Here is a 25,650-nt window from a genome sequence, read left to right as displayed (position 1 = left end):
GACGGGTCAAGTACACGGGTTCAGATCTCTAGTCCCGCATTTGCCAGTGCTATGACTTCCGACACCTCCCCAGCCTGGGAACCCCAGGGTCCTCATGTGTAAAATAATGCCGGTGTCCATCGTACAGGGTCGCTGTAAGGGTTCAGTGACATAATACTGGCCCAGCCCTTGGCACCAGGCCTGGCACATGGTAACAAAGGGGAGCTATTATTGCTCCTATTACGGTTACTGCTCCAACCTCCCCGTCTGTCGTCAGGAAGGTGGAGGGCTCTGGCCTGTCCCCGTGTTTGGGCTCCAGGACACCCGAGGCTGGGCTGGAGCCCCAGCCTGGAGGCCGCGGCCTCCAGAATTTTGCTGAAGCGTACTTGCCAAACCAGCAAAGCAAACATGTTGGCCCAGTTCGGAGCCCCAGAGGGAGCAGGGGAGGAGACTTGCCATGCCCAGGGCTGGACTCTTGGCCCCCCGAGGTGGCAGCCCCTGGGATGGCCTGGCCGGCCTGGCCCAGGGGAGGAGCCGCCTCCCAGGCACTGGCGCCATCTTGCTTCTCCTTGGCCTCTCCTCTGAGTCGGGACCGTGGCCCTTGCCCTCCCCCGGGAGCAGGTGGCCTTTGCAGCCTGGCACCTGTTCCTGAAGGGCGGCTGCCAGCAAGGTGCAAACCTGGGGATTGCCCTGTGTGTCCTCCGGGTCCTTGCACGAGGCCTGTTTGCTCCCAGAGGGGCTCGCCTGGGCCCGTCCTGGTGGAGGGGGTCGGCCAGGGGCTGGTTCTCTCGGCCCAGAGCCCCACCTCCTCACCCTCCAGGTGAGTCACAAGACTGCAGGACCAGCATCCTCAGGTCTGTGTGCCGGGGCTGGGGCGGGGTGGGGGGGCCTGCGGGTGGGGGGCAATGGGAGATGGGGGAAAGGATGAAGGATGGGGGGATTGGAGAGGTGACAGCTGAAGCACCCCGCTTTCGTCCCCAAGGGTCGGCCAGCAAGTTGAGTTGGCTTTACCTTTTTTAATCTTATTAAAAGAAGGAGGAAATAGATATTTACCAGGATCCAACCATGTGTCCCATGCTGTGCCGTGACTTTCTGGGGGACCGAGGGACACAAGGCAGGTGGTGGTCCCGTTCCCGTTGTACCAGCCGGGAAGGAAGGCTCAGAGAGGTTAAGGAATGGACCTGAGTTCACCCAGCTGGTTAAAGGAGAACCAGATTTCGAATGTAGGTGGATGTGACTCTGACACGCATGCTTGTCTTCCCACACGGGGAAAATACAACCATATTTTAAACAGTTTTTGGAAATACATTAAAGGAAAAAAAAACCCACCCATCATTAAACTATCGTACCACCACCTCGTTTAGTATTTCGTGTATTTCCTTCCCGTGTTTTTTTCCTTTGGTGACTGCGTACGTGTATGTAATATGTATTTTAACATAATCGTGCTCATAAGAGAATATGGTTGGGGTTGAGGCCCAGGGGGGGGGGGGCGGGTCTCCCGCGGGGGCCATTGGGGAGGGAGGGATGGATTCTCGGCAACATGGAAACCGGGTTTTGGCCCTGAGCCATCGTTTCGGCGATGAGGTTCCTGAAGTCGTGTTGCAGAAAGCAAGCTGGGTGAACGGGGCGGCGAGCAAGACCCGTGCATTCCCTCCTCGGTTGGTGTTGCTCAGTTAAGTGGTAGAATTTTCCTTTTAACTCACTTCCTTCTTGCTTTTGACAAATGGGAATATTTGTCCCATTTTCCCGAATGACCTCCTCTCCTTGGGGTAATGAGAAAATGAAAGTCCCTGCTAAGTGCTTTGAGATATTCAGATATAAAAAGGGAGAGCAGAGTGTTGTCACGGGCCTTCTGCTGCCAGGGTGCTTTATAAGGAGGAAGTGCACTCTGTGGGGGTGAAGGTCAGTGTGGGCACGAAGGCCGCCGCTGGACCCAGCGTCTCCCTGGACACGGGGGCAGGGGCCTTGGTGTCCCTGCACGAGATGGGCAGGGCTTCGGGGGCGCTTCCCCCGCTCCTTCCAGGCACACACTCCAAGTCCGGGCCCCCACGGTCAAGGAGATCCGGATTCCTCCGGCAAAGCCCCCGCTTGGGTTAGAAGCATGTGGATAAATGATTCAATTCAAGCAAAGGTCTGCCGCGGCCCCTTTTCCCCTTCGCGTTTCCTACGGTCAGCCCGGGAGTAACACCGTGGAAGAAATACTGTCACCTGTGCAAAGTAATAATCGTGCCGACAATTTCGAAACATGGAAAAATGTTTATCATGTGAGGGAAGAAACAGAACAACACGCCGAAGGCCGGGTGGTGTGGGCACCATGATAGACGCGGTAGAAAAATCGCGAATGCGTGTGGACAAAGCTGGCAAGGTGATCTGCCGAGAGGAAGATTATAGCGTTAGGGCGATATGATGACGGTGATTTGTTCTTTATTTCACAACGTTTTCTTTAAATTCCCCCCTATGATTAAAAACCAACAAAGCCAAGGTGTCGGCCCAGTAGGGAGCCCTGGGGAGGGGGAGGGGGCGGGGCCGCGCCCGGCGAGAGGGCGCCTGCACCCACGGCCCCCGCAGGGTGCTGAGCTCACGGCTGTGCCAGCCACAGAAACCTATGAGAGCTCCAGAAGCCGAGGCGTATCGGTGACTCAGACCTTCGTGTTATGCTGTTCAACAATAGCTTTTGTCCTTTGCCCAAAACCCTAGGCCAGTGTGTTTAAAAAAATTATAAAATTATGAGATAGTTTGTACTTTCCTTACCAGCCTGTGCCAGCTTCGGGTGCTTTATTTATTCAAGGTGGGGAGGCAGGGAAGGCAAGGTGGGGGTGGGGGCCAGACAGAAAGGAAAGGAAAAACAAGGTAGAACTCGGACAAGGCCCAAGAAACGTTCGAGCCTCAACAACAAACTTTCTTTTGTTTTCCCAGTGGGCAGAAAAAAAAGAGGAGGAAAAATGCAGAGGACCAGTTTGAACCAAATCAAACGCCTCACGGTTTTGGGAGGGGGGTTGCTTCTTGCAGGAGGTTTTGCCTTAAAGTTTAGTGGGACATGAAAGCTACTTTGTGATACTCATCTCTGGGCCAGAACTTGATGGGGGTGGGAGTGGAGGGACTCGGACTGAAAGGGCTGGAGCAAGGACAGCCACATTGGGCTCTAGCGAACATGAACATCTCGCTTGGCTCTTCTAGTCAATAGCTTTTGCCCTCACTTCCAATTGGGTTTAAAGATGCTTCCTACCTCCTGGTGTTCCAGAAGCAGCTCTGTGCTGGTGGGACTCAGAATTTCATGTGAATCAGGGTGAAGTTTGCCCTGTACCAGTTTGGAACCAGAATGCTCCTCCTGTGACTGTTGGCTGACCTTTTAGGGACATGATTTAAGAAGAAAGATCTTGGAGTTCCGGTCATGGCTCAGTGGCTAACAAATCCAACTAGGAACCACGAGGCTGTGGGTTTGATCCCTGGCCTCGCTCAATGGGTTAAGGATCCACCATTGCCGTGAGCTGTGATATAGGTTAGAGACGCGGCTTGGATCCCGCATTGCTGTAGCTCTGGCGTAGGCCAGCAGCTACAGCTCCAATTAGACCCCTAGCCTGGGAACCTCCATATGCCGCGGGTGTGGTCCTAGAAAAGGCAAAAAAAAAAAAAAAAAAAAGACAAAAAACCCCACAAAAAACAAGAAAGGTCTTGGGAGGAGAGAGCTGGGGATGGGGAGTCATGGTATGTGGTTTTGTGTGTGTGTGTGCATGTGTGACTGTGGGTGTGTGTATTTGTGTGTCTGGTTGTGATTGTATCTGCAGATGATTGTGTGTGTGGTTATATGGTATGTGTGTGAAATTGTGTGTGAGTGATTATATGTGGCTGTGTGTGAGTGTGTGTGAATGGTTGTGTGAGCTTAAGTGAGTGATTGTGTGTGGCTAGATTGTGAGATTGTGTGGTTGTGTGTGTGAGGGATTGAATGATTGTGCGAGTGATTAAATGGTTGGTTGTGTGTGTCTGTTGTGTGTGCATGTGTGTCCCCTTTAGTCTTTATCCCTTGTCCCCTGGTTGTTATAGCCAGGCCAAGTACACTGTATGGGGGCCAACATCTGTTTTTTCTTCCTGTGTCACCTTGTCCCCCTGCCCCAAACCAGCTCTCCTGGTGAACCTGTCAGGCGGTCTTGACCCTGGCCTGATTGGCACCTCTTTGTTCAAAATTAGCTTGAAGGATTTTGTAGAATAATCCAGGGTCTTTGGCAGCAGAGTGACCAGGAAGAGAAGGAGGCTTGTGGGTTCAAGGCGAGGTCCCAGGGGTCTGAGGTGGCCTGGCCTGGAACTCGGATGCCTCGGTCTGAAGCCCTGATGAGTACTGCAGCCTCTCTGCCCTTGCCAAGGCCATCTCAGAAACAGATTTGCTGTCAAACTTCTGAGGCTACCCGGGCTTTAATATGCCTTTTTTTTTTTTTTTTTGGTTTTTGGTTTTTGGGACCGCACCTGCGGCATATGGAGTTTCCCAGCTAGGGGTCAAATAGGAGCTGTAGCTGCCAGCCTCCGCCACAGCCACAGCCATGAAGGATCCAAGCCTCATCTGCAACCTACACCACAGCACATGGCAACGCCAGATCCTTAACCCACTGACCAAGGCCAGGGATAGAACCCGCGTCCTCATGGATGCCGGTCAGATTCGTTAACTGCTGAGCCACGATGGGAACTCCTGATGTGACTTCTTGATCTTCTGGTCACTGTGACTGTTTCCCAAGAAGGTGGCATAGAACTCACTGTGCCTGTTTTAGATGACGAAACTGAGGCCCAGAGAGGGGAGGTGCCTTGTCTAAGATCACACAGCCCATCAGTCACAGATTTGGAACCAGGGTGCGGAGTCTTTTTTGCCACTTGGAAACATGGTCACCTCCCCCAATGGCTCAGGGCAAGCCTGACCAGTCCCAGACAAGGAATTCTACTTTAAGCTGCTTCTAGGAAACAAAGGGCCCCTCGGGGAGGGTCAGATGCTATGTGGCTGTGATTGGGGCCATGGCCTCCTGGTTTTAGGGACTGTTTTGTGGAGGAAAGTGTTGGATGGTGAGACAAGATGAGGGGGTTCCAGCCCCACCTCCATCCCCCCTCAAGCAGCCACTTCTCAGGACCTCTGCTTTGCTGTCTGTGGATGGGGTACGAGGCTGGATCCAGCACTTCCTCGTCCCTTCCCACTTCCGGACTCCTGCGCTTCCTGCCCCACAATCCGGCGTCCCCAGCTGTGCTGTGCAACAAACCGTCTCCCACAACCCGTCAAACCAGAGATGCCAGTTTCCCCAGGGCTCCCATGAGCCAGCTCCCTGCCCCTTTCTTGTGCCAGGGAGAGCCTTTACAGGCTCATCGAGCCATGCCCCTGGCCCATGCCCCGTGCACCTGCTTATTGATAACTGCACATCCGAGTGGGCCTCGTGTTGGGGCCCTTTGGTTAGAACCTGCTGAGTACGGAGAGGCTGAGATGTGAGAAGATGAAGAGCAGGGAAGAGGAGAGGTACCCTATGACAAGAGGCAGCTGTGGTGAAAGGGGCAGGCGCCATGCCCCGGGGTGAGCGCCATCTGGGCGGGAGGCCTGGCTTCCAGCCGCGGGGGCTCCGGAAGGGCAGAGCCTGGGAGGAATGATTTTGAAGCCACTACTATGGAGATTAAGGGGATGAGAATGTAAATCTCAAGTAAAAAGGTAATTGAATGTAATAGCAAACACTGCTCGCTCTATGTTAATTTTAGCTCTTCCCCTGGATACAAGGCGCTGTATTAGTGTTTTATTACCATTTTGTTTGCACTAATAAAATAGTAAAATTTATTTCAAGGAAGTTGAAGGATGGTTTTACAATGCAAATTTGAAGAAATTGGACTTTTCATTTATGCCTCTGCTATTTTAAACCCTGACGGGTGTAAATTAGCTACAGGGACGGAGCAGACCCCACTGATGGGGACTTGGGAGGTGGAGCCCCCGGCAGAGGTTCCAGACTGGCTTAGGGCATAAAGCAGAGAGGGTCCCACGGAGAGGTTGGGGGGCACACGGGGGCCTGACTGGGTGGGACAGGGCGGTGGGTGAGGGTGGGGCAGGCATGAGTGATTCCGGCTGTAGGCAGGCGTGTTGCACACACACTGAGCCTTCAGGGAGACGCACGTGGCCTCAGACCTCAGGGCTGCGTCTTTCCTCTCTGCCCTTTGGCCTCTTTCCTGGCTTGACATCGAGCCTCAATTAACCTGGCGAACCCTTCAGGGGAACTAAGCAACTCATCTCTGCTGTGCCGCAAAAGGAGGGGTAGACCAGATGGCCAGTCCACACAGCCTGGCTTCTAAAGGGGCTGTGGGTTTAGGGGAGCAAGTGGAGAGTAGAAGGAAGACCCTGAGCCGAAAGGGACCTGGACAATGTCACAGGAAGGTGGAGAAAGGAAGGGCAGGGGTGACGGGAGAGTTTCATTTTGAGTTTTGGGTAAAGAATTCAGGTTGGTTCTTGTTTTATCCAAACCGGTTTGTGTATCTCTGAAAAATTATCAGCAGCAATGGCCTGGAGCGCTGCACTGGGGGGCCAGCTTCCAAAGGGTAGGGACCCGAACAAGTGTTCTAATGTCTGGCGGGGTCTGCCGTGTGTACCGCCCAGGGTTTTCTGGCTGCCTGCCTGGTGCAGGGAAATGGGGAGCCGGTGACGCTGGTGTCCACACACCCCAGGTCTTCTGGGTTTTTTCTCAGTGTGTTCTCGCTCCCTGTTTGGTAGTCGGGGGTGTGTGTGTGTGTGTGTGTGTGTGTGAATGCAAAGATTCACACTATTGAAACCGGCAAGGCCAGAGTTGAGCAACTGGGGCAGAAATGGCGGTAAAAGACACTGGCGAGTAACCTTGACCCCAGACCTGTGAGCTCTGGGCGTGAACACTCTGCTCTCCGGCTGGAGAGGACTTGGCTTGGGGGCAGGGGACGGGGGGCACAAGCTCCCAGTCTCCCCTCGTGGCTCCTCCAGCGCCTCCAGGGTCACGTTTGGAGCAGAAGGGCCTGGGTGGACCTGGGGGTGGGACACAGCCGAGGCTGGGCTGGCCTCCAGGAGCAAGGCCAGTGCTCCATGTGGTTACGGGTCGGAGCAGGAAAGTTCTACGGTGGGGGATCTTGTCTTCCTTTCGGATCAGGGAGCTGTGGATGGGATTTCTTAGGGTCATGGGGTTTAGAGAATGTTCAGAAGGCCAGGGACTCCAAGCCCAGATCCGTAAACAGGCTAGAAACCTCTTTCTTCCCACTGCTGAGAGCTCAGGAGGCCCCGTGGATCTGAGGGGCCAGAGAAGGAGGACCCGGGCTGGCGGAGGTGGCCAGGGCAGCATCGAGGGTGTTACTGAAAGAAGCCAGAGATGAAATCTTTTAAGGGTGGTGTGTCTTTTCGCTTTTGAAATGGTTTCTGATTCTCCGAGAGCTGGAAGACTGCATCGGGCAGGAGGGCGGGGGGCAGGGGGGGCGCTGCGTTTTGGGTGGATTTCCATCCCAAACTGTAATTACATCAGGAAGCAGACGGACATGGGAAAAGAGGATTATTGATGCGGCCTGCTTGGGCCCTGGGGGTGGAGGTGGCACCAGGAGTGCCTCTTAGGCTTGACCTGTGGGCTGGGATCCCAGCTAAGGTGCTTCTCCCCAGGCCCCTAAGGAGCAGCCTGGGCACCTCTCTTCTTCTGGCCTGTTCTTAGCTTTCCCCGAGCCATCTCTGGAGAGTCAAGTCCCATCAGGGCTGCTCCCCACCCTTCCTGCTTCTTCTCATCACCTGTTGTCATGCCCAGGGTAGAAGGAAGGTCCTTTTTTTTTTTGTTATCTTTTTAGGGCCGCACCCACAGCATATGGAGGTTCCCAGGCTAGGGGTCCAATCAGAGCTATAGCCACGGGCCAACACCACAGCCACAGCAACTCGGGGTCCAAGCCGCATCTGCGACCTACCCCACAGCTCACGGCAACACCGGACCCTTAACCCACTGAGCAAGGCCAGGGATCGAACCCGCAACCTCATGGTTCCTAGTGGGTTCATTAACCACTGCGCCCCGACAGGGACTCCGGAAGGCCCATTTGGATTGATTTGACCTTCTTTTCGGCATGAGGTGTATGTGTCTGTGTTGGGGAGAGAGCAAAGCTAAAGGCTACCAGCAGATGCGCCCATAGGTGACCAATAAGCCCTGGAAGCTCCCCCCTCACCTGCTGCATTGTCTACCTTCCCCCCCGCCCCAGGCTGGGGGGACCCTGGTCCATAGCACCTCCCCAATTTCTCCTTTAATTGGGAGACAGGGAGGCCAGCACGCCCAGGTCTTTGGCCCACAAGCCTCTGCCCCTTCCCCTCATCCCACTCAGGCCCCTGGGGAGTGGCGGTGGCATCCCCAAGTATCCTGAACCCCCGGCTCACCTTTCTCGTCTCCCTGCCTCCCTCCCCTGCACCTGTCAGCTGTTTCATTGACTGTCTGGCTTGGCTGCCACCCATCCTATCCTCCCAGGCCAGCGCCTCCCTCCCCCTCCCCCCAGGCCTTCACTCCCCCCCTTCCTGTCTCTGCCCACGTCTGTCTCTACCTGCCCGTCGCCGGCACACCTGAGGATCCGAGGCTGCCTAACGGAGTGTGGGGATGGTTCAGGGTGTTTACCAGACAGCCGGGATAAGGTATTAAATCCTGTTGCTGTCTTCCCAGGGCCAGGTTCCTCAGATGGTTTTCCAAATCCCTAATCTCAGTGCCCACATCCCTGCCCAGCCCATGTTTGATGGGAGCCTTCCTTTCCGATTGAAGCTGAACTGAGCAGGATCTGTCGTGAGGTTGGGTCTGGGTTCCCACCGGTGATGACATGGAGGTCCAGCCCCTTCCTCGATGGCACTTCCTTCCTCTCCTCCTTCCTTTCTTTGGGACTCTGAGAGGGGAGGGTGGGGACGGGGATTCTGCCACCAGGTGTTCTAGAGCCTTCTGGAGTGCCCCCCTCCCCCAGCCGTGTGGTCAAGAGGCAGGAGCAGGTAAATGACAGCCCTTCCTGAACCCACCGTTACAGTGCCTCCTGCTCAAAATCGAAATGGCTGAAAAACTAAAAATTGGGGAAAAAAAATGGCCAGGGTGAGGTTTTGCTCACGGCGCCGAGTACCCTGGCCCCGCCCCAGGAGAGTCTGTAAGACACAGGAGTGTCTCTGTGTTGGTTTTGGAGCACTCGGGAGGCCTGCTCCTGTCCGCTGCTGTGGGTGGACACCTGCCTTCACTAAGCCGGCCCAGCCTCTGGGGTGACAGGAGGGCTCTGATGCTCCCCAGTGAGCAGGGACAGTGAGGTGCCCGGTGGACGTCCCTCTTGAGGCTGGGCAGAAGCAGCTTCCGGGATGGGGGGCGGGGCGTCCCTTCTCGGGACACCTGGGCCTTGTCTGCCCTTCCTGGGAGCAGGGAACTCGGTCCCCATCCTCAGCCTTCTCTCCCAGAAGCCAGGCTAAATGGGGCACCTTAGCTGACCTCCCCGTCCCCTAGCCCCCGAGCTGGGAACTTCCTGTGGGGGGTGGAGCAGGACTACTCCAAGGGTGGCTGGGGGTGGTGGTGGTGGGGAGGCTGGATCGACCCTTCAGGGGGTGCCTGGGACTGATGGAGGTGTCCTTTCCTGAGCTGCCACGGGACCTGGGCAGACCCTTCTGGTTTCAGCTTCTTTTTCGCTGGCTCTGTGCTCCCTCCTCCTTTTCTCTCCCGTGCCCCCCTTTCCTCCTTCCTCCAGGCAACCAGAGGTGTCCAGGCCTCCATCTCTGTCCAGGTCTCTTCCCCTTGTTCCTGCTTGGCTCCAGGTGTCCTGCGACGCCACCCTCGTCCTGTCGCCTTGGCACTCAGCGCTGCCCTGGGCTTTCTGCTCTCTCCCTTCCTGAGCTTAGGGCCCTGACAGGAGCAGAGGGATCTCAGGGACCCCACAGAGAAGGGGTTGGCAGCAGTGAAGCAGGCCTGGGGACAGAGCAAGGGACACAGCCAAGGCTTCCTCCGTGGTCACGCAAGCAAGCTGGGCTCCTTAAGAGTCCTGGGGGCTGGGGGTCCCGATTTTATTTCGGAGTATTCCCCTTCTCATATGTGTTGGGCAGGGCTTAAGAAGTAGAGTAGAAAAGAGAGGGGGCAAAGAAAATCTGGACGGTGACATTTGCCAGGAGGAGGAGGAGGAGGGAAGCGTTGAAATGAATTCATTAGAAAAACTTGTTTACCGGCTTTGCTTAGGCGCCTCCATTTTAAAAGTCTACGTCTACAATAAGTCGCTAATTAAAATACAAAATTAAGCAACAGCTATGTTTTTTTTTCCCTTCCACTTTAATTGCATGATTTTTTGTGATGTAATTTCTGGAAACACCCAGCGTACCTCACAGGGCTGATTGTTTGATAAACTAGAAGCACCTGAAACCAACCCAAAAAATAAATGTATAAATCCAAGGGGAACTTAAGGTGGATTGGAAATGACGGAGAACTATAGACAATGGATCCCAAAATCCATAATAATAATAATAATAATAAAATAATATAAGAATAAACCTTCTAAGTAAGGACATGTTTCTTCCCTACCCTGAAACCAGAACAGTCTGCATCTGGGGTGAGGGGAGCTGAAATGGAAACCAGATCCAGTGGGGTAGTTGCCCCCCATTTCCCACCCTTCAGGTTGGTGCTTTGGAAAAAAAAAAAAGGCAAAAACCACAGGGAATCCTTCCTGATTCCATTTCTAGCCAGGCTCAGAGTTTGCTGGGCCTTTTTCTTTTGTCATGGACTTTTCAAAGGGACTTTCTTCACCCTCCTTGTTCTGAACCTAGATGCGGTCCCAAGAGGTGAATGGGGGCAGTTACTGCCCCCGCCCCTGCCCCCTGGGGAAACACAAGCCTCTCTACGCCCACAGAGGGCCCACTCTGTGTCCCAGGCTTGGGCTGGCGCTTCTAGAAGGCAGTGGGAAAGGGTGGTCCGTTGTTACGAATGGTGTGCGTTCAGCGTTCCCACTGGGGCTCAGCGTGTTACGAACCTGACTAGTATCCATGAGGATTCGGGTTCAATCCCTGGCCTCGATCAGTGGGTTAAAGATCCGAGGTCGCAGATGTGGCTCAGATCCTGCATTGCTGTGACTGTAGTGTAGGCGGGTAGCAGCAGCTCTGATTTAACCCTTAGCCCAGTAACTTCCATAGACTGCAGGTGCGCCCCTAGAAAGAAAACAAAAGAGAATAGTGTGCGTTGTCTTCTGAAGACAGCCCAATGGCCTGCTCCCTTCCTTAAGATGCAGACCTGTGATGATTGCAAAACCTGCTGAGAGACCTGTCAGGAACTGACTCCAGGGTGGGGCCGGGAGGAAACCGGATCCCACTGGCAGCCTGGCTGCTGTAGGATCCTAGGCCCAGCATCACCGGGCACCTGGGGCCTTCTGAGGGCCGGGCATGTGGACAGGAGTAGGAGCATAAGGACCGACGGGACCTGTGACCACGCTGCCGTCTCCTTTCTCCATCCCCAAACTAGAGGCCCAGTTGGCCAGAGGCCCCAGGAACCTCTCCACAAACTTCCTTCCTGGGAAAAAAAAGGATTTGCCTCTTTTTTTAGGTCTTTTTAAAAAAGGCATGGACTCCCTGATTATAACTCAGGCTCATGGCTCATTGGAAGACACAAAAAACTTGGGAGAAAATAATTTAAAAATATGTAGTATAGTTAAAACCACGGGTTGGGGGAACAGAGAGACCTGGCTCTTGCCGTCCAGCACTGTGACTTTGGGTAAGTTACTTAACAGCACTGAACATCACTTTCCTCATCTTTAAAGTGTGAATTAATGATTCTAAGTGTTTCGGAGGGTGGTGAGGACTCAGTGCGTTGATCCATCTAAACTACAGAGCACTGAGCCCGGCACACGGTGTACATAAACATTAACTCTTTCTGTTATTGTGGTTAATAATGATTATTCTACAGCCTTGAGATAATAGGCTTTTACATTTTTTATTAAGAATTTTTTTTTATATCGATGAAATTCTCTCTCTAAACCTGTGCTGTCCAATACAGTAGCCTCTAGGCACATGTGGCTATTTAAACATAGATTAAACTAAAATGAAATACAATTAAAAATTCAGTGCTGGGAGTTCCCATGGTGGCTCAGTGGATGAAGAACCCAACTGGTATCCATGTAGGTTCAATCCCTGACCTCGTTCCATGGGTTAAGGATCCAGTGCTGCTGCAAGCTGCAGCCTACGTTGCAGATGAGGCTCCGATCTGGCCTTGCTGTGGCTGTGGTGTAGGCCGGCAGCTGCAGCTCCAATTTGACCCCTAGCCTGAGAACTTGCATATGCTGTGGGTGCGGCCCTAAAAAATAATAATAATAAGGCAAAAAAAAATTCAGCCCTGCAGTCACACCGCCACATTTTGAGTGCTCAATAGCCACACGTGGCCAGTGGCTGCTGTACCGGACAGCACCGAAGGTTCTGCTGGGCAGCATTCTAAACCAGAGAGGCCTATGCGTTTTGTTACTTGTTTCCTGCTTTCTGTAAATGTCTGTTAGTGGCTGCATAGGAGTCCCCGTTTGAGTCTTACTAGTTTGAGTCTTAGCTCCTAGGGTGTTGGAGCATCCTCTGGGCTCTGATTGGACCCTCTGGGGTGGCCCTTCCTGGCCCGGTGGCTGTGGTGCTCTCGGATTGGTGCTAGGAAGCAAGGAATTCTGGGATGAGCAGGGACTCATCTGCTGATTGGCTCCCAGTGGTGGGTACCGGGACAAGGGGCGGGGCCCTGCTTCCCCCAGATGGCCCCTGGCAAAGCAGGTGGGGACTGTCCCCCTCAGCCCCACACGTCCCCTCACACTGGCTCATCCACACCGTTTACCTCACAGAGTGGACACCAGGGAGAGGAAGGATGAGCTCCGCAAGTAGTAATAATGAGCAATCATGATCGGCCCTCCACTGACCCAAGGGTCCCAGGTGTTCCTCGGAGCCCCCGTCCCACCCTGGGAAGCCCCTAAGGAGCAAGTGGCCTTTCTTGGTGGGGAGTGAATGCCGTGGTGGGAGCCTGGTTCCCTGAGGCCTGAGCAGGCCTTCAGGTCCTAGTGAGAATCTTCAGGCTTCCAGAAGGGCCCTGACTAAAGACCACGGTGAGATTCCAGGGTGGGGGTCCTGGGGGGCAGGGAGGGGAGGGAGCAGCCCTGGAAGGACCCTGCAGTGGTGGGTGGCCATCCTGTGACTGGGGTTGGCGGAGTGCCTGGCGGGGTGGCGGGGTGATGCCAGGGTGGTGGCCTGAGCCTCTTCTCCCTCTGGGCAGTCCACGCCCTCCTCGGTGGCCAAGGGCAGGGCTCTGGGTGGGGGGCTGTGGGCAGGGCCAGCTGGGTAAGTGACCCCCCGGGGCAGTGGGCAAGACAGATCGGGAGAGCCAAGACTGGACCTGCTGATGTGGCCCTTTCTGCTCGCGGCGGGTCATAAAATATGGCTCAGATTTTCATTACGGGCTCTATCGATTATCTTCTGGGACGGATGAATTATAGAGAACATTAAATTTTTTTTAAAAAGCAAGTGAGAGAGGAAATATCTGAATGAGTTTTGGTGGTCGATGGCAAAAGGGGCTGAGCCACCAAGCCCATGTGTCCTCCGTCTCCGAGCAGGGTGAGAACCAGAGCACTCGGGGCGGGCAGCCCCTGACGCCAGCCCTCAGCCTCCAGGCCTCCTGTGCCTCCCTGGGCCTGGCCTTATGACAGAGGAGGCCTGGGCTCCCTTCGCCCGTGGGCCATCCCCTCCAAGAATCTGCCTGGGTTCTTGGAAGGCTGACACTTGGGTCCTTCACAGGATTCTGACCAGAAGTAGGATCTTGCCCAGGCGGTGGGCCTTTCCTGATGGGAGGTGGGCCCTCGACTCTGCTCTTTTCCCTCCAGGGGCCACCTGGCTCTGGAGAGCATCTTTTGCCTGCTGGGGTCAGGACTGGGATGAGACCTCTTGGGGAAGGTGGACCCTGGGACTGTTGGCCATCTCAGCTTTTCCCTGCTTCTTTTTCCTTCCATCCGTGGTCACTGGCTTGCAAGATTTCTATTTTCCTTTAAAAGCTTGGGGGAGAAGTAGCTGGGTTTCATGGAGCATCTGAGTCCAGTTTGGAAAGAAAACCTCCTGGAAGCTCATCCCTCCCTCCCTGGCTTCCTCCTCACCTGCTTCCCTCTCCGTCTCCTTGCCAGGATGCGTAGGTGACAGACAGGCCTGGGTTCGAATCACTTCCTGGTGTGTGACGCTGGGTGGGTCACATCCCTCTCTGAGTCTTCGTTCCTTTGCGAGCCAATGGATTCTTGTGATGATTACATGTATATTCACGTATTAAGGTCCCAAACATGAACTGTTATTAATTTCCTCCTCTTCTGGGGCAGAGGCTGGAGACTTTTCCCCCCTTCTCTTCATTGAGCCCTTTCGATTGATTTTATTTATTAATAAGTGCTTAGGGCACGCCCTGTGTGCCTGCTATTTTTCTCAGCATGCTGCACATGATGCATTATTTACTCCTTATAACCATACGTAGGAGGTACTATTATCTCCATGTTACGGATGGGGAGACCGAGGCACAGAGGTTAAAGTAATTTGCACGAGGGTCACACAGCTTGCAAATGGCAGCTCATAGCCGGCAGTCTGGCTCCAAAGCGTAGACACTAAACCACGAGGGCCTGCTGTCCCAGTGATCTGGTGACGTGGCTCGTGTGTGTGCACACACACGTTTCAGCAGCCCTGCCCTCGCGGTGGTCTCCACGAGGCTGACCCCACACACTGCATGTGGCCCCCTCAGATCATTTTCAGCATTTTCCAGAGCCCTGTCCTGGGGTGGAGTGTGTGGTCCCGTGCATGTGCGCGTGTGCACACACACACACACACACACACCCCGGCTTCACCTGGGCCACTGTGAAAAGGTGGTGGTTTCCATGGATATCCGTCTCCCTCTGGCGACCCGCCCTTTTTTGTATAACTCTGTTCCCCAGAGTTGATTGTTGTTGGCACACAGCTCTATAAACTCATCCAGCAATTAAAAGGGGGTGGGGTGGAGTGAAAAGGAGACAGATAGTGACTGTGGGGTGAGTGACACGCAGGAGGGGCCTCTGGGGCCTGGGTGCCCTCTAGGGCCCCTGTCCCGCCGGCGGGCCCAGCACCGGGAGTGCAGAAAGCCGCCCGACCCGCTGGCCGGGAGCTCGGTTCCTGGAGTTCTGAGAACTGGGAACTCCGCCGTCTCTTTCCTCGTTAGCCGTGTTCCGGCCCCGCTGATTCCTTCAGGAATTCGAAGAGGCCCCTTCTCAGAGCTGACCTGGCCCTTACCAGGGGCCACCTGAAGCCAGGAGATGCTGGCTTGGACCAATCTGAATGTTTGCTGCCCTTGTTTGGGTTAATGGTGTATGTGTTTGCCCTGTTTGTGTGCCATCAAATACCTGCTGCGCTGGGCGTACCCGTGGTAGGCTGTGTGAGGTCACGGATGAAAAATGCAGAGAAAAACACTTTCGTGCCACAACACATCGTGTAGGATTTTTTGTATTAAGATGTGGATTTTTTTATTGTCTTTTTTTTTTTTTTTTTTTTTTCCCTTTTCCATACAGCCCTGAAGTTGGGCAATGGGCACGTCTGTGTTTTTGTTTTCACTCCAGGTGGTTTATGAAATCTGCTCGTTAGGGCGCTGTCCTCTCCCCGCCCCGGCCTGATCGTCCACTGCTTTATCCTCTCGGATACAGATTGTTTCCCGCCACCTCCCAGTGCCTTCTCGCCTTTGGGGAGACAATGGGGGTCCCCTCCCTCCCATCGCACATTCGCCCAGTGAAAAGCAGGGGCTCCTGGGGTCCTCCGTCTCAATCTGGAGTCTCTGAGGCAGGTATCATTGCAGTGGGAGGTCCCGATGCGGGGGAGGCAATGGAAATCTCCGTTACCCCCTACCCGGCCTGGGGGTAAAGCCCCTCAATGCACCCTTTGTCCAGAGAGAAGAAATAGAAGTTGTCCTGTCCCCATAGGCCCTCCTGACTTATAGTGGCCCTCTCCTAGGGGGCCGTCTTGTCCTCCTCCCTTCACGGGACAGGTAGGTAGTGTTGGGTGGCTCGGCCCCTTCCTTCTCCAGGAGGTCGTGCCCACAGCTGGGACCCCGTTTACCAGGTAGATCCAGGGGTTCCTTCTGCTCACCAGGTGTGTCACCATAGGCCTCACCCACCTCCCTCCCCAGGATGAAGCGCCTAAGTCTGGCCCTTGCCTTTCCTCTGGTCATGATCTCTGAGTGCTGTCGGGTGGCCCTGGGGGATTGGAGAACCGAGGCTCAGGAGGGGAAGGAGCATTAGGTGTGGGTGGGTGCTGAGATCACAGTGGGGACGAAGGGGAACGTTCATGTCAGTTGGGCCTTGGAGCCCCTCAGCCTGCGTTCAGGCCTGGCTCCGGCACCCGCGAGCTGTGTGACCTTAGGCAGATCTCTTGGTATCTCTGTGCCTGCCCTCGCTAAGCTAGCCACAGGGATCATAACCCTTCCTCGCTGGTGTTGTCAGGATGCGACGAGATCATCCACATGGAGCATCCGGCGTGGTGCTTGGCGAACAGACGGCCTCCAGTTAATTCATATCATGACTTCTCACCTCTCCCCTGTGGGCAGATGGTGGGCCCCTCACTTCCGGCATGTTCCCTGGCACGTAGAAGGTGCTCAGTCAGTTCTCAACCGGCATCAGTTAGAGGAGCGTCAGGTGACCCAGCGTCTCCGTGAACCTGAACATCATGAATTCATGGTGGTGATGGGGCCGTGGGGACGCGGGCCGGGGTTTAGGGACGCGAAGCAGAACGGAGCAGGGAACCAGCCCATGCGGGTTCCTGTTGGAGGAGCAGGATGACGCTGATTCTGACATGAAATCGGGGACTCGTTCACGTTCACACACACTTAGGCAGCCCACCATGGGCCAGCTGTTGTGCTAAACGCTGGCGACGCAAAGAGAATTAAGACCTGGTCTCTGCCCCCGAGGCGTTAAAGATCCAGTGGTGGAGACAGAGCTGCGAACAAATGGCTTTGGTCCCGGGTGGATTTAAATGCCACAGTGCAGGCCGCGGGAGCCGCAGCGGGGCCGCGGGGCCTGGAAGGGCGTTCTGGAAGGTCACCTCCGGGAGACTTGGAGGACGAGGGTGCTGGTGGTCAGAAGTGTTTCTGGAGCATTCTTAACGCTTTTCACGCCCGCGTTGCTCCCGCACTTGTCTGCTAGGTAGGACGGAAGAAGGCATTATCTCCACGGGACCCGCAAGAGACGGGGCCCCGGGGAGACGACACGGCTTGTCCAGGTGCCCACAGTGAGTTAAGCCGCAGAACCATCCCTCAGAGCCGTGTCTTCTCGTTCTCGGCCCAGTGTTCTTTCTGTCCTTGCCTGTGGTTTCTCACCCCTCACCTCGAAGCTGCTGGCCAGAGGGCACCATCCTTTGGGCTCTGCACCTACGGACCAGATTCCTGCCCCTGCCCTGGCCCCGGGGCCTGTGCTGTGGGAGGGCCCTGTCCGTGGCAGGCCCCGGGGCCTGTGCCCTGGTTTGGGAAATGGGTCAGGCCACTTGGTTGGGGACAGTCCCGGAGCAGAGCCACTCCCTGGCCGGGCTGGAAGCTGGTGGGGATGGAAAGGATGGAGGAGGAGGGGGAGGGGGGCTCGGCCACACCCGTCTTCAGCTGCTCTTGCTGCCAAAGCTAACAAGGCCCTCCTGCCCTGGGAAGGCCCCTCCCTCAGCTGGTGGAGGCCAGACAAGGGCCGCTCCCCGACTCCCAGGGCCTGGGGCACCCTCTTCTCCTGTAACCGGAACCCCTTTCTGATCCAGGACATAAGACCCTGGTGTCATTCATGTTCACGGCGTGTGTGGTCAGACTCTGGCCCTTCCAGCTCCTCGCCAAGAGTCAGGAGGAGCCTCACCCTCTGTTTCTCTTGCCCTTTTCTGGGCGCAAACGTGTTCCTTGAAGTGGGGCGAGTCAGCGCCCCCGTGTAAGCAGCTGGCTTTCAGGTGGGGCAGGGGTCGTTGTGATGGAGTGTCAGAATAGAGCGCCCCCCCCCCCGGCAGAAGCGGGTTCTGGGAGGGGGTAGCTGTAGGCCATCCAAGGCACCCCTTCCTCCAGCCCAGAGGTGTTGGGTGGGTGGGCGGACTGCCCCGGCTTTGGGGGATTCTGGACCAACAGTCAGGGGAGTGTCAGAGCCCAGAGGAGTGAGTCTCCCAGTGGCCCTGAAGTTCCCATTAAAGTGTTTTTTCCTCTTTTTTAAAGAAAAAAATATTCCCAAACTGGAAAACAAAGGAAATCCACTTCCCCCAAATCACACGAAACTCACATTAGGGGCCTGGCGGGAATCCATGGAAACCAGGAAACCCGCTGTTAACCCTGTATAGTGCTGAAGGGTGGGGTGGGAGTGGGATTGAGCCAAGGCCAGGACCACTGTCCCTGGCCCGCCTCGGTGCTGACTCCGGGGAGCTGGTCTCGGTGGCATTGCCCAGAGTGGAGGCAGGGGCGACGCTGATGCTGGAGGTTCTTGCCTTCAGAGCACCAGCTCCCCCCTTCCACTCATCGCCCAACCTTGGGAGGCAGGAGAGGAGGGGTTTGTGCGCTCCAGGGAGGCCCCAGGGGATCCGAGGGCTGGGCCAACTGGGAGAACCTGCCAGGCAGCTGCCCACACCATGCCACACTGTGGAGTCAGTGTCGAGCCTACTCACAGGCTGCAGGAATACACGGGCCGGGCACTGTGGATGCGGCCACCCCCCACCCCACCACCTCTGGCAGAGGGGGATGGAAAGGACCAGTATTTGAGCCACCACCCTCCCTGATGCCAGCCCCGTATGCAGGATGGGTGTGAGAGCAGACGGACAGCCCCCTCGGGGCTCCTGCCCCCCCACCCCAGGCTGGCACTCTAGGTCTGGGAGCTTGTGTCCCGAGGTTGGCGGCAGTGTGTTTGTGTTTGCACGCACAGGGGCTAAATTCTCTGAAAAGGCTGAAAATATTTACAGGTTTGAAGTTGAAACGCAAACAGGAAAAGCCCTTTAAAAAGTGAGTGTCGTGGATATTCAAAACAGGAATCACCATGGAAACACCACAATATTTGCTTAAATTGACACAAAGGTTGCCGGTAGCAGGGCACCAACTTTCTTTGGCCACGTTTTTTTGGCCCAACACCTATCACAAAGGAATCTCAGCAGCCCCCTTTTGGGGTGTGGGTGTGCACCCTCTTTTTTTTTTTTTTTTTTTTTTTTAATAATGAGACGTTAAGGGCACCGGACCAGACCGGGGAGGGGGGAAAGAGCAGACACCAAAGGCACCATCCTGGTAGCTCCAGAGACACCTGTTGATTCTGTTTTTAGAGACTCCCATAAGGCCACCAGGGGGTCACGGGAGCAGCTGGGAGCTGGCCGAGGGAAAGTCTGGGGGGAGCGGGAGATTGGGGAGGCCAGGAGTTGGTTCAGCTGCGTGGGTCTAATGTGGTTTCCAGCGTCAGCTTGGTTCACATCGGGCTCACCTTTCACCCCAGGTGCCGAGTCGAGGTGGTGATCACTCCGTTGTTACCTGGGGTGGCACCCACTTGGCCCCTTTTTTGTTTCTTCCTGTTTGATTCTTTGATTAGATGCAACACCTGCATCGCAATTGGCTAATAATTGTGCAAAGGGTGCATGGTTGTCGGGTCAGGCCTGGCACACACCGCAGCGATGCATCTGCCTTGCCAGGCAAGGTCCCAGAATCGCTTGCCTCACTGGCTGGTTGCCATGCAAGGTATCCGAACCTCACCCTCTTCCGCTGTCCTCTCTGAGTAGCTTTGTGGGTCTCTGTTGTAGCCTAATAATCTGTTTTTTCTTCTCCTTTTTGTAGGCAGACAGACCTCACTGGGTGAAAGCAAAGATCCTCTCCGCCCCACCTGCCTTTGCTGCTGTCACGGCATTGACCCCGCCTGTAAGAAGGTGGTCCTGCAGCTCCAGTGGTGTGTGTTGGAATGGACTTCGGATCCCGGCTTCTTGGGATGCAAAGGTAGCTGCTCCCGATTCCTGAGATGTCGCTGGGAAATTTGGGTGGCCAGTTCGAGGAGTCCTTCTGGGGGGGTGGGGAGACTGTGTAGCCCTTTCTCAGTGGTGACAGCTTAGCAGCCCTAAGTGACAGTGAGACTAAGCAGGGTCGAGAGAAGAGCTGGGGCCTGGGAACTGGACATCCGCATGCTGGCCTTGGCTCTGCTGTCAGCTTGCCGCTTTCTCCCCTCTGGGCCTCCGTTTCCCTCCTCATAAAATAAAGAGGGTGGAAGGACTGACCTTGGAGAGTCCTCCCGGCATGACCCCTGTAGGACACTGAATGGTGCCAGCACCGTGCAGGTACTCCAGGGGAGGCCTGTGCCCTGGAGCTACGTGTCGGGTCATTTCTCAATGTTGTATCTGGGAACGGTAGGTCCGGCCTGTCTGCGTGTCTGGCAGCTGCTGCTCTGCTCTGGGTTCTTGTGTGACTCTTGGGGCTCTCTCGGGGGTCCTTCAGCCCAGGCAGGACCCTCCTTAGAGAAGACCTAGGCTTGGAAGTAGCCCCTTGCTTAAGGCAGGTACCTATGCCAAGGATGGGAGTACATGGGGCACTGTCAGATGTTTACCTGCAGGTGTCAAATGTGGCAGTTCTTGAGGTGGAGGGTTGACACAGCAGATGGCTTATTCCTTTCTGATCATTAGTTGGTCTTCTCTTAAAGATCCAGGAGTTCCCGTCGTTGCGCAGTGGTTAACGAATCCGACTAGGAACCATGAGGTTGCGGGTTCGGTCCCTGCCCTTGCTCAGTGGGTTAATGATCTGGCGTTGCCGTGAGCTGTGGTGTAGGTTGCAGGCGCGGCTCGGATCCCGCGTTGCTGTGGCTCTGGCGTAGGCCGGTGGCTACAGCTCCGATTGGACCCCTAGCCTGGGAACCTCCATATGCCGTGGGAGCGGCCCAAAGAAATAGCAAAAAGACAAAAAAAAAAAAAAAAAAAAAAGATCCAGAGGGAACCAGCCCAGTGGGACTGGGTGTTGGTAACGTTGGAGGACGATGGGGCTGAGGCTCAGGGCCTAGAAACGTGGCTGGAAGGGCAGGGCTGGGGGCTGCTCCTCCCGTGTGTGTGTGTGTGTGTGAGAGAGAGAGAGAGAGAGACAGAGAGAGAGAGAGAGGAACAGACTAGAGTTGGCAGCCCCAGCTCATCCACCTGTGTTCTCCTTCACCATGGGCACCAAGGGCAGGCGTGTCCTGCCCCTCCCTTCAGTGGCCAAGCGCTGCAGCTCTGGACTTCGAACTTGCAGAGAGGAAGCACTTGCCAAGATGGGTGACTTAGTGCCCACTGGGTCTGAGTAGTCCCCAAAGCTGCAGTCCTGGCCATGTGGGGCCATGCCACCTCAGGAACTAGCAGAAGCCCTGGGTAAGGCCTAGAGATTTGCAAATCAGATGTAAATGTGGCCTTTGGTTGTGGTGATGGAGCAACCACGTGGCTCAGACCCTTCTTCCTGGTGCCCGGAATGCGATCACCATCCAGGGATTGGTCCCTCCACATTGAAGATGTGCCACCGTTGTCCCTGATGGCGATGGGGCTGTGCTGACTGTTGGCTGGGCAGCCACCTGACTGGGTTGGCACTAGCACCTGTACATCTCTGTTCCTTCGTGGGCTCTTCTTGCCGAACTCTGTGTCCTCGACGATCACAGGTCTTAGGGTGGCAAGGCCATGTGTCTTCAAGCCTCTGGATGGTCTCCCTGGAATCCTGGACCCCGTGTGTGAGCAGGTTGCCAGAGTGCCTGGGGAGCCCCTTTCGAGGGGGGAAATGTTGGCTGGTTCTGTTCTCAGTGGCAGGTCTTTTGTTTTTTTCATTCCCTCGGCAAAACATGCCCATTAGTTTTTCCCTTTCTGAAGTTTCCACTCACTGTTGACTCCCAGGGGCCGTGCCAGCTGAGATTTGCACCCGGCGTAGGGTACAGGCCCTACGAGTCCTCTGGGGCTCCCACATCCTGGCATTGGCCGTCTCGGGCTTGATAATGAAGCTAGGGAACTCGGAGAGCTCTGAGTGGTAATGTCATGGCCAAGCCCCTCCTCGCCCACCCTGCCCTTTCCAGGTACCACCTTTAGCCACAGGCTGGGGTCCTCTGTGGCAGGGGCGACCTGTGGTCTCAGAGGTGTTCTGCCTCGCCACACCAGAGTGTGGGCTTGGGGGCAAGTGTGGGCTTTGGCCTGGTCTGCAGGCCTGATCCTGTCTGGCTCAGATGCTCCCTATTTCTGGCTACACTGCAGAAGATCTGGTTATGTTTATTCAACAGTTCTGACAGGCCTGGTATCTTCCAATCACTAGGGTTAGGGTGACAAGACAGCCTGGTTCTCGTGGAGTTCTGGTTGGGTAAGCGGACAATAAACAAACCCATGAAAAACAACAGGGATAAACCATTAGTGTGGAATGGAAATAGGATGAGGCGGTGGGAAGTGACTGTGCAGTCAGAGGAGGCTCCTTTGAGGAGGTGACAACTGAGATGCAGGGACAGGAAGCAGACAGCCATCTGAAGAGCAGTGGACTATTTCAGCAAGAGAAAACTGGCCTAGAGGAGCTGAGCTTGAGAATCTCATTGTGTTTGGTGGACAGAGAGAGGCCCCAGTGCTGGAAAGTGGATGAGAGGGCCAGGGTCTGTAGGGCTTGGTGTGCCTGGGGAGTTGAGCTTTCTTCTTTGGGTGACAGGAAGCTGCTGGAGGGTTTTAAGCAGGGAGATGAAGTGATCAGATTTTTGTTTTAAATAGATGGCTGGGGCTGTCATGGGGAGAATGGATCGGGAGAGGCAAGGGCAGAAACCAGGAGGCTAGAGGGGAGGCTGCTGCAGCCGCTAGAGTGAGAGGCTGTGGCTGAGATGAAAGGGGGAAATGGAGGAAAGGGGGCAGAGTCTGTGTGTGTTTAAAGGGAGAGTGAGCTGGACTTGCAGAGACAAGACCCCAGGGTGACTTCTGTGTTCCAGGCCCGCTGATGTGGCCCTGCATCTACCCTGTCTCATGCCCCTTCCTGACAGTGCCAAGGACAACCCATGGCTTTCAGAGGTTAACATCTTATAGATTAGGGAAGAAACATCATCCTGGGCACTGTGCTGGTTAGTAAGACAGTTTGCTGGAGTGCATTAGGTGCCTCTCAGTCACACTGTGTAGTGAAGGCCCGAGATCTGCTTGTATCAGGCACCGATTTCAGCAGGGACTTCCCAGCTCATGGTCCTTTTGGACCTAAGAGTCTGCACCAAAGCCTGTTTTGTGTCTTTGCTGCACCGGTTCTGTGCCGGGTCTGAGATTGGGCCTAGAAGCTCATAAGGTTCCTCTCGGTGTGGCTTTAAATGTGATCTCCGTTCTCAAGGGCTGAGCTTCTGTACAGCTTCCCCCGTGTGCACAGGACCTCAGTTGATGGGCTTTGAGGGCTGAAAAATGGCTTTGTTTAAGACACCCTCATTTCTGGAGTTCCCGTTGTGGTGCAGTGGAAACGAATCCAACTAGGAACCATGAGCTTGTGGGTTCGATTCCTGGCTTTGCTCAGTGGGTTAAGGATCCGGTGTTGCCTTGAGCTATGGTGTAGGTTGCAGACGTGGCTCGGGTCCTGCGTGGCTGTGGCGTGGTGTAGGCCGGCAGCTGTAGCTGATTCGACCCCTAGCCTGGGAACCTCCATATGCCACAGGTGCATCCCTAAAAAGCAGAGGGAAAAAAAAAAGACACCCTCATTTCCATGAGGCAGCTTACCTGCCAGCCCCAGCTCACTGGCAGGGATCCCACCATCTTTCCACAGTCCACAGTGTGAATTGCCATAGGTACCTCACCAGACTTGACCTAGGCCATTGTCCCTTTTTCCAGGGTCCTGGTATCATCTGCTTGGGCCGGGATGGGGCAGGCAGCTCCAGCAGCGGTGCTGTAATAGCCAAGCCATCCCAACCCCCCTGAGTGGGCACGGCACAGCCCAGACAGCAACCAGGGGCCAGGCTGGAGCGAGCGTGACACTGTCACAGCTGGCTGCAGGGGCCCCAGTGAGTACTTGCCCATGCTGGCAACATATTCCCAGCCATATGGGCCGGCTCAGCCCTCGGAAAGCTCTGGAGGCCTGACCTCCAGGGGGAGTGACAGGAGGGAGCAGAAGGGCAGGCTGGCGACGACATCTTGCGGGGGGTGATGAGGGATGTCCCAGGCGTGCAGCTGGTGCCTCTGGCTCCAGGGGGTGTCAGTCCGTCTTCCTGGGTGTGTCTGCCGGCATCAAAACGCTGGGCTGAGCCGGGGCGGGGGTGGGGGTGGGGCGTCTGGGTGGGCAGGCCTGTGTGTCTGCGCATGTGTGGGAGGTTCCTCTGCCTTCTGCCTCCACGGCCTGCACTAGATCCATGGCCTTCAGTCGTAACTGGACTGGACAGTTCTAACTCTGTCCTCCAGGGCTTTGATCTGATGTGGGGCTGGCCGCTCCTGCACACATGGCTGGGTGGGGACACGGTTGCAGGATCAGGAGAGGGAGGTGCTGGCTGAGGGGTGCAGGGGCCCCATCCTCTGCTGTCCCCCACCCACAGGCAATGCTATGGATGAGTGAACTCCAAGGTCGCAGGCCCTTTGGGCTGAGCAGAGACGTGATGGAGAGATGGTTTGGGGAGAGTTATGGATCTTTCTGACTTCTAATCTGCGTGAGGATTCTGTCTGATGTTGCTGACGTCCCTGCCTTGGGCCTCCTTCCCCCGTTCTCCCCTGTGCCACCCCCTTCCTAACAGGGTCCTAAGCCCCTGGGTTCTGCCAGGCCCAGACCCAAGGGGGAGAGGGCTTGGGAAAGGCTGGCAGCACCTGCCCTCCCTGGAGCTCCCCAGGCTGATGCGGTCGCACTAGAGGATGTGGTAGCCCGTGGCTTTGGCAGGGTTAAGGTCTTGGGGACGAGAGGAGGAACACTTTTGTCCTGCCTCCATCCTGTGACCTTGGAGCCTCTGCAGGGAGAACACGCTGGCGGAAGGGAGTCCTGGTGGCCGTGAATGCATTGCCTTCCCTTCCAGATCTTTAGGCTCCCCCTGGGGTTCTGTCTTCTCCCAGCTTCCCTGGCCTCTTGATGCTCGAATCCACTTGGTCCAGGTAAAAGTCCTTCCTCCCAGAGGACACCATACTAAGGCAGCCGCGTGGGGACACTTGGATGTCCGCCCACCTGGATGCCCCCCCCATCAGCTTCATGTTCTCCATCAAATCAGTTCCCAGGATGTTCCCGCCTTCTGCTCACCACCCATTTGGGCTTAGTGTCTTGGCCCTTCGGGAGCAGGAGCCTTTTCTGATCTTGAGCTTTCTTATGGTAGCCTGGGGTTGGGACCCCTGTGGCCAGGACGGTTGAGAGGAGAGAAGGTGTAATTAATTACTAGTTTCTTCTCCAGAAATGCTAATCGGGAAAAGCAATTAAAAGCCACTTTTTTCCCTTAGTAATCTGTGTTGAGAGTTGGTAATGAAGTTTAGGGCCGTTGTGACTCAGTATTTCAGCTTCACCGACTCAAGTCAAAACAATCCAAGCCCAGGAGTCTGCTGGCAGCGGAGCTGGGCCCGGGCAGCAGCTGGGAGTCCTGGTATCCCCACTCCTCCCGTCGTCCCACCCCTCGCTGTTCCTCCAGCAGAGAGAGTAACAACTCCAGCTGGTAGCCGAGGGTCGGGGTGGCATGGGGACGGGTCCCCTAGGACACCCCTTGCGAGTCCCAGAATCTGGAAATGCATCTTAGGGAGAATGCTAGGACCAGGTACAAGTGACACCCAGTGTAATGCAGACCTGGGGAAGGGTGGGATTGAATAGGGTTGTGGGG

At 55.5% G+C, this 25,650-nt stretch overlaps 1 protein-coding gene across 4 annotated transcripts in view; it reads left to right on the top strand.

Annotated features, from left to right (window-relative positions):
• CASZ1 (castor zinc finger 1) overlaps nucleotides 1-25,650 on the top strand; it is a 153,167-nt gene that overhangs the window by 13,776 nt on the left and 113,741 nt on the right. For 3 of the 4 annotated variants that reach the window (XM_021095326.1, XM_021095328.1, XM_021095330.1), the window contains one exon: nucleotides 19,722-19,877. In XM_021095326.1, the coding sequence (XP_020950985.1) occupies nucleotides 19,722-19,877 (156 nt within the window). Of the gene's footprint in view, nucleotides 1-542; nucleotides 800-19,721; nucleotides 19,878-25,650 lie in introns of those variants that run through there. The other variant, XM_021095329.1, reaches the window with a different exon arrangement.

This window comes from Sus scrofa, chromosome 6, assembly GCF_000003025.6.
Source record: "Sus scrofa isolate TJ Tabasco breed Duroc chromosome 6, Sscrofa11.1, whole genome shotgun sequence".
NCBI classification, from domain to species: Eukaryota; Metazoa; Chordata; class Mammalia; order Artiodactyla; family Suidae; genus Sus; species Sus scrofa.
The sequence above is the reverse complement of the archived record's forward strand: the minus strand, read 5'-3'. Positions and strand labels throughout refer to the sequence as shown.